This window comes from Bidens hawaiensis, unplaced genomic scaffold (genome assembly GCF_021521415.1).
Source record: "Bidens hawaiensis isolate Kalapana, Puna unplaced genomic scaffold, B.hawaiensis_p1.1 tig00033138_1, whole genome shotgun sequence".
NCBI lineage: Eukaryota > Viridiplantae > Streptophyta > Magnoliopsida > Asterales > Asteraceae > Bidens > Bidens hawaiensis.
In genome coordinates, this window is record NW_027495667.1 from 122,088 (window position 1) to 130,380 (window position 8,293).

An 8,293-nucleotide genomic window follows, 5' to 3' on the forward strand; every position below is an offset into this window, starting at 1 on the left:
TAAAACACTCATACATTTGATTGTTTGTATCAAAATAAAGAAACCATACACAAAATTAAAAAAAAGTTATGGGCTAGTAATAAATTACCATCTCATCAATTAGAATCATCTCAATGGATCAGTCCTCATTATTGTCTTGGATCCGGTTTTCCTGTTTTACACACAATGGAAATATAAAAAGTGTATGAGCATGAGTATAAAACACTCATACATTTGATTGTTTGTATCAAAATAAAGAAACCATACACAAAATTAAAAAAAAGTTATGGGCTAGTAATAAATTACCATCTCATCAATTAGAATCATCTCAATGGATCAGTCCTCATTGGGTTTGTTGTCCTTTAAAAGCCATAACTTCAAAACACGAACCTTTAATACACATTCATTTCTAAAAACATCAAGCTCATTCGACATGGTTATCTTTTGTAGATCCATTTTCTTGTAAATGATGAATATAACAGTCTTTAAATCAAAAATGAAAACATATGATAATGAAAGTAAGTAATTACATGCATGTGAAATTGATACAGGAGCGATTACTTACAATAACACACAACGGTTGCTTCACATATAGATCAAAGAAAACAAGTTGTTGTGAAAAATCTGTTGTGCTAATTATTGGATTGTTATATAGGCTCGGGAGCGTGTTATATTTTTGTTAATTTGCTTAATTACAAATTAAGGATTTATATAAACATAATAGTACATTTGAGTAATGCATAAAATCAGCCTGACACAATACTAATTTCAGAATGTATATGCTTTATAGTCAAAATGTACGTTCTAATTAAGGTATATATATGTAGCTTATATTGACCAAGATTTTAGTAATTTGCTATTTAAAAGAAGATTCAAACTATTTTACAACTACTTGTTAATTTCTTCCAAAATTATAAATATGGTTGAGTGATTTTAAAATTTTGAAATAACTGAAAGTTAATTGAAATCATTTCATTAACTTTAGATTAACTGTTTCCAAAATTATTGGTCATTGTTTATTAAGTTTTATAGTTTGGTCACCATAAAAAATAAACTGATCCTTAGTTAACACCGAAAAACATGTATATTTTAAATGATCATTGTTAAAATAATACCAGTTTATAATATAAAGTTAGAGGTGGGTGCTAATCACCTTTTAATTACCCAAGATTTTTTTGTTTAGTAACCGAGCATAGTGTAAATTTTATACAAAAGATTAGATTTAAAGAAACAATGACAAAGATTAACAAAGTATAGATAAGAGTTTAGAGTATTAGTAAGAAAATAATAAGTTAATCATAAGTGAAATCAATTAATAACAGTTTTTTAAAGGAAAATTGAATTTTAATAATCCCAACTTTCTGTTATTGGCCGATAATAAGCTCACCTTAGTTTATTCCCACCAGTAGTCCCAAATTTAAAGAAGTTGGTTCTTAATGATCCCCTGTTAAAAAAAACCTAATGGCGTTTTTTCTGAATTTGAAACTGATTTTTTAGGCCTTTTGATCGGAAGGAGGATACGAGTTGATTAACGTAAAACTTAGCTCGGAATGATGCTTCAAATGGCTTGATTAGTGTTTCAAATGGCTTGATTAGTGTTTCAAATCGGGTGTTTTAACTTCAAATTAACAAAAATTAAGTTGTTTGGAGTATCGTTTCGAGCTAAGTTTTACATAAATTGATTCGTATCCTTCTTTCGATTAAAAACCCTAAAAATTAGTTTGAAATTCGGAAAAAACTTAACGCTGTTAGTTTTTTTAACGGGGGACCATTGAGAGCCAATTTTTTTAAATTTAGGACCACTGGTGGGAATAAACTAAGTTGGGATTATTATCGGCCAATAACTGAAAGTTGAGATTATTAAAATCCAATTTTCCTTTTTTAAAACATGTAATTATCACTAACATTAAATAACAATAATTATATTTATTTGGATTTTCAAAACATTTGGCCGGTCAACTATTTAAATTATCATTTAATAACGGATTAAAACACAAGTAAAAAACGGGTTCTTATTAATTGGTATGGTAATTATTATATTATTTTGAATTATTTTATTATAAAGAAATTATAAGATGGCTTGATATTTATAGAAATAATGAGAATGGACCAATAGTAAAGAGCCAAATATCCGAGATACATCTTGCTTTAATATAATAAGTAGATGAGGCAACAAACCACGACAGAACATTGTAAACAGGGCCTTCAAAATCTAATTTCTTACGTGGCGATGATGTGAATGGGCAAAGCCTCCTAACAGATGATGGTCTAAAGATGGCCTAGGTGTGTCATCCAATAAAATTATATTTTTTTCATCACAAAAGCAAAAGCTAAGATTTAGATAAGACAAACTCACATTCATGACCATATTTGAGATTGAAATAAAATAAAATCATATTCAAGACCAAAGTTGAGATTCTGAGAATATTTATCAACCAAAAGGAAAACTCGTAAGCTGTGGACTTAAACCACAGTCATCACTTACCATAAGTCATTTTCATCTTCAACAATATTCACACCGCGAAGGAATACATCTGTCAGCACAGTCTTAGACTTCAATGAATTATTCACCGGTTCCAAGCCCTACATCATTTGACAAGCGTTTCAAGTATTCATGTGATAGGGTCGGTTTGTAACAATTTCCATATAAAAATAATCTTGCATAAGAACTCTGCTAGAGCCTAGAAGCAAGACACACACACACACACTAGGATAGTGGCCCGTGTTTTACACGGGTGGAAAATATTTCAAACGTTATGTATATATGGATATCATAATACCTTGTTCTCTGCAAAACCACAAGATGTAGAAAAAATATGTATAAACAATGTGAATGAAAAACTATATAAATATACAAATCATAGAATTGTTAAAATATTAGTCATATTAAAAAAGGGAACACAAACTCAGTTATAAATAATTAATTGTAGCCAATTTTATTTTAAATCATTTGAAAGGAAATAGTTGGTTATGATTTTTGAAAACATTAATTAGTGATGTTATGATTCTATAAAACATTAATTAGTGAATTATGTGACAATTTTATAGAAGGAAACCGAATGACTTGAAAGCCTATGTGGACATACTAGTTGAAGGCCATATGGCTTATTTTGCTTTAATGGTATAGTAAAATAAGATAAGATAAGATGGTGCATTTAATGCATGTTTAAAAGAGATCACAGTATTTGTCTCTTTAGTCTTTACCAAGTCATGAATCTCTATCTTAAATTAAAAATAATAAACTTCACCAAACAAGGAAATTAATCAAAGTACGTACCTCATTCATGCCAATATGAACAACCTTTTCCTCTAATGCTCCCAATCCTTGATGTTAAACTTGTTGAGCAAAGCGATGTTAGCGATTGTAGGCATGGAAGAAACACTAAGGTCATCCATAACCATATACGTCACCGATCCCTTAACAAACCCTCCTCCCTTTGCATCTGCTTCAGACTTCAAAACATACCTGTCATCAATGTCTCGCATTCTAAATTCACAATACGGACATGACGTACAATACGAAGTAGAAAAACAACCCTTGTCGCATTCCTCACAAGTATAGAAAACTGTTTTGGAGTCGGTCGGGGTAGGTGATGATAATGCTTGATCAGTAGGCACCAGCAGAGATATGTGAGAAGAGGAGAATGGAAGCAAAGATTTAGGGTTTAGGAGGACGTTCTTATTCTGGTTAGGCTGTATGTAATCATCCTTAAGATCCGAGACGCTTTGGTAAAGCTTAGCTAAGCCACCAACTACTTCACGATTGTCTAAGAGTTTGATGATACTGCCGACTGGTAAAACCAGGAGACTAAACAGGAAATCAATGAGATCCTTATTAGCTTCTGCAAACAAGACTCGTTGTCCCTTTTTGTCTATTATAAGCTTCAAACTTAACTTGGAATCAGCCATTGGAAACAAGATTTTGATAGATGAGAAAGACGTACGTGAAGAAGACTACGAAACCCTAGAGATGAATAAGAGATTTGTTAGGTTTTTCTGTTTGATACTTTGATGTTTTATACTTTTATGATTTTATCATCAAAGGTTATTTTTTGAATATAGGTATTTATATAAACAAACTTATATATAATAATAAGTACATATTCCCGAAATGGAGGTTATATTGATGATGTTCGTTTCAGGTAAAAAAAAAAGAAAAAAAAAAGAAAAAGAAAACTGGTGATCTTGACATACTCATATTTGTTACTAGTCCCTATAATTGTGCAAATGATGCTGGCTGAGAAAACCGGCTACTGAATCCGGCTATGGTTGACATGGGTAGACGATGGGGTTCTTAAAAGAAACAACGGACAAGCTGGCGGCAATGGCTGAAAACACGGCGACTACCAAAATAAATTTAAGCAACCGATACCTTTGTTTCTTTTTGATTGAACGACAAAACCCATTGGCTGAGTCGTTTCCAAAACCCTATTTTTGCGACTTGTTTTGAGAATGAGACAAAAGGACTGATATACGACCTTTTAGAAAAAAAATTAATGAGCTGGAAGACATGATACCATTTGTTGCGAACAAAGTGTCGTAGTGGAATAACCGATTCACAATGAACATGCAGTAATAAACGAATTTTATTTTAAAATGGGAAAATTGATAGGTATATGGTTTTTAGGAGAGAGAAAGATTGGCGATGGTATATAGGAGATCCGCCATTTGAAACGGCGGATGCCATATTAAATATAGGCCTTGTCAGTTTTTGTCTGGTGATATGGACGAGACACATGTGTTCCGCCATTTGAAATGGCGGATCTTGAATATTTTATTCGTGTTCCGCCATTTCAAATGGCGAATGTCATTTTACAGCTGATCGGCGGCTACCTAGCTTACCCCTATGTGTCAAAAATATTTTTGATTGACATCCGCCATTTCAAATGGCGGATGTGAACAGTACGCGTACTTTCCTATGACCCACATTTTATGTATTTTATTATATTTCACAGACATCTGCCATTTCAAATGGCGGATGTGAACAATGATTTCGTACTTGACATGACAACTCTCCTTTATCTTTAATTTTACATATTTTTTAAAGTTTATTTTACATTTAAAAACTTTATACCTATCAATTTTCCCATTTTATACCTATCAATTTTCCCATTTTAAAAAAAATTCTTAAAAAAATAGAGCTAGCATTGACTCAAAAGAATTTCCGTATATGGTTCATACATAGAAGGAACCAAACTAAAAGTGAAATTTAAACCAATCTTTGCAATCTGAAAACATAATGTATTCGACAATATGTTTAGGTAAGGTTTTCTATGGTTGAAGAGTGCTCCGTTCCTAACTTTACAAACGCACCACCAAGTATGAGGGTTTTTAAATAATGCTTAATTTATCATTAAAATCAAAACGATTCCAATAAAGTGGCAGACAAACGGGCAACAAGCTGCGCCGCAACCCCCTTTTGAATAGCAAAACCAATTCTACTAAAAACAAAGCGTTGGGTCGTAGGAGACGACAAAGTACCATGAACGACACGTTGAACCCTGTTTAGAAAATTCACGGCCTCTGGGGCCAGAAACCCAAATGTATCAAAAGCAAAAGGGAGAAACACGTGTTGATTTTCTAAACAGGCTTTCTCGTGTTTGGCAACTTTGCCCGATTCGGCCTTCAACGTAAAATAAACTTAAAATATGTAAAAAATAAAGGAGAGTTGTCATGTCAAGTACGAAATCACTATTCACATCCACCATTTGAAATGGCGGATGTCAATCAAAAATATTTTTGACATATAGGGGTAAGTTAGGTGGCTGCCGGTCAGGTGTAAACTGACATCCGCCATTTGAAATGGCGGAACACGAATAAAATATTCAAGATCCGTCATTTCAAATGGCGGAACACATGTGTCTCGTCCACATCACTAGACAAAAACTGACAAGGCCTATATTTAGTATGACATCTGCCATTTCAAATGACGAATCTCCTATATATCATCATCAACCTTTCTCTCTCCTAAAAACCATTTTATACCTATCAATTTTCCCATTTAAAAAAAATTCAGTAATAAACGAGAAAATATAAAGAAACATGAATACGAGAATTTATGGTGGTTTGGTCGATGGACCTACATCTATTATTAGCAACTAGGGATTTTATTTTATTTCAATGCACAAGTTGACAATGCATAGGCCTAGGCCGGATATAAATAGGACACGATTAGGGATTATAAATTTAAACGGGCTTCTACCCGAGCCTTCTAAACATCCAAGCCTAGGACTTCACTAAACCCATATACAAAAATGGACAAGGGTTCTAGTGGTTAAGACTTTTCCTTTTCTTTATAAACAAATGGTCTCGGGTTCTGAGTTTTTTTTTCTTCTTTAATACAAAGTTAAAAAAATTAGGGTTTCATCGCTTAGAAAAAACGCTCATGACGTTTCATCCCTTACGTTTCACTCCATCGCCCGGTCAATTTGAGAATAGTAATTTTGTGCATTGTATGGTCAATTGCTGCAGATCTGATTAATTATATATATATATACTAGGTTAGGTACCCGTGTACTACACGAGTTGATTAAATATAAATTTTATAAGTGCTAGATATATAATAAAAGATAATAATTACAAATTGAAGCGTGTGTATCTATAAATATAAAAACAAACTTTACATGTTAGACGTGTAACTTTTGATAGAAATTAACCTTGTTATATTACAATGTGTGATGTAAAGTGAAAATTTAAACAATATACATACCACAATTACTATCATTATAGAGAAAAATTTCATGGATCCAATTTATACACAACACATTATTATCATTACTACATAAATGAGCATAATGCTCTATTCTTTTGATGGAGAGATGAACCTATATGATTAGCTTTTCAAGAAATTTTCAAACGAACAATTTCAATGAAGTCTTTTCATTTCTTATTTTACTATGGTCAACTCTATGTATTCCTCTACCCATAGAGTCTCTCTTATTCGTATTAACAACTACTATAATTGTAGCTTCAATTTAAGCTAAAGAATTATTACCGAAAATGCCCCTTTTCTTAACAATTTGATTAGAAACAATATGTGTAGTGCTCTCACTCAATTAATGACCCGTATGAACTATCAATGGAGTCATAGTAAGTTAGTAACTTGCATTCTTTATGAATTATCATCGAAGTTTCATAAATTGTTTCATGAAATATCAGGTCTTGTTATTGATCCCGAATAATTTTGAAACAAACCATAACGTAATAACTTGCAAATATTACAGATTGCACGAGATATTACATAAATTTGTTGTAATAACTTGCTACAATTTAATTATCAGTTGAGTCAAAGTTTGCAGATCAATTTGAAAGGGTACTTTAAAGGATTTTCTAGATATATTTTGTTAAAATTGATTGTCATAGTATATAGGCAAAAGATAATCTAAAACAGCTTAGCAAACATTATGTTATAAATGTAACTAAATACCTCCAATCAAAATGTTGTCACTTCTAAGATGATTATGCTCCTATAGCAAAAGAAAGGGAAAAAAAGGGGGGGGGGGGGTGCCTATGCCACTCCTATAACAAAAGAAAAAAAAACATAACAAATCTTATTTAAGATGAATGTATTGTACACATATTACAACTGAATGATTGTATGATACAAAAGAAAAGTACCTTAAGCGCATTCAAGAATTAGAAGTGCCACTTTAAGCTAGGCAGTCTATTAGCTCATCCGAGGTCATCCAATACCAGTATATCTAAAAAACACTTCTAATTAAGCATATTGTTAACTTTTAACTACCTCTTCCAATATACAATATGCAAAAAAAATTACAAAGTGATGATGTTCCATTTTCTGGGTAAGGTTTGACATGGATCCCTAGCTTGTCGGCATCTCTGAGTAATGATTAGTATGTTACACTTAAGAATATTAGTTTAATAATAGCATCACCTGCGATACTGAAACCAAACAATTGAAAAACATGAGCATAAGTAGTTATAAAGACAAAGAGACCAGATACAAAAATGGGCCATCACAACGCAAGAAGTTGTATGGCGCCTTGATATAGAGATAATTTTGAAACCATGGGGACCATCTTTTTAGTTGAAATTGGTCAAACTTGGTAACTAATACCAAAAGAAATTATCTTAGTCACAACGTCTGATTCAACTCACCTGATAACACATCTGATTGGTTCGGTTCAGTTCGATTAGTGAAGTCAGTATTTGTTAGTCCCATTTTGTTTATATTAGTCTTTTGTATTGGTTTTTATGTAATGGGCCATTTTGGTTATTTAATATGTAATAGGCCCATGAGAAATAATGTTGTAAAGCCCATTGGGCATTTGATGTGACTTACTTCTCATGCATG

The 8,293-nt window shown here is 32.1% G+C and overlaps 1 protein-coding gene across 1 annotated transcript; it reads right to left on the minus strand.

Moving 5' to 3' along the window:
* Positions 1–3,288: 3,288 nt before the first annotated feature.
* On the minus strand, positions 3,289–3,888 carry LOC143584484 (uncharacterized). The gene has a single exon (XM_077066528.1). The coding sequence runs from the start codon at positions 3,886–3,888 to the stop codon at positions 3,289–3,291; it is 600 nt and encodes a 199-aa protein (XP_076922643.1).
* Positions 3,889–8,293: the final 4,405 nt, after the last annotated feature.

What these genes read in the sequence shown, in the direction of transcription:
- LOC143584484 (XM_077066528.1), bottom strand. Translation starts at nt 3,888, where the DNA reads ATGGCTGATTCCAAGTTAAGTTTGAAGCTTATAATAGACAAAAAGGGA.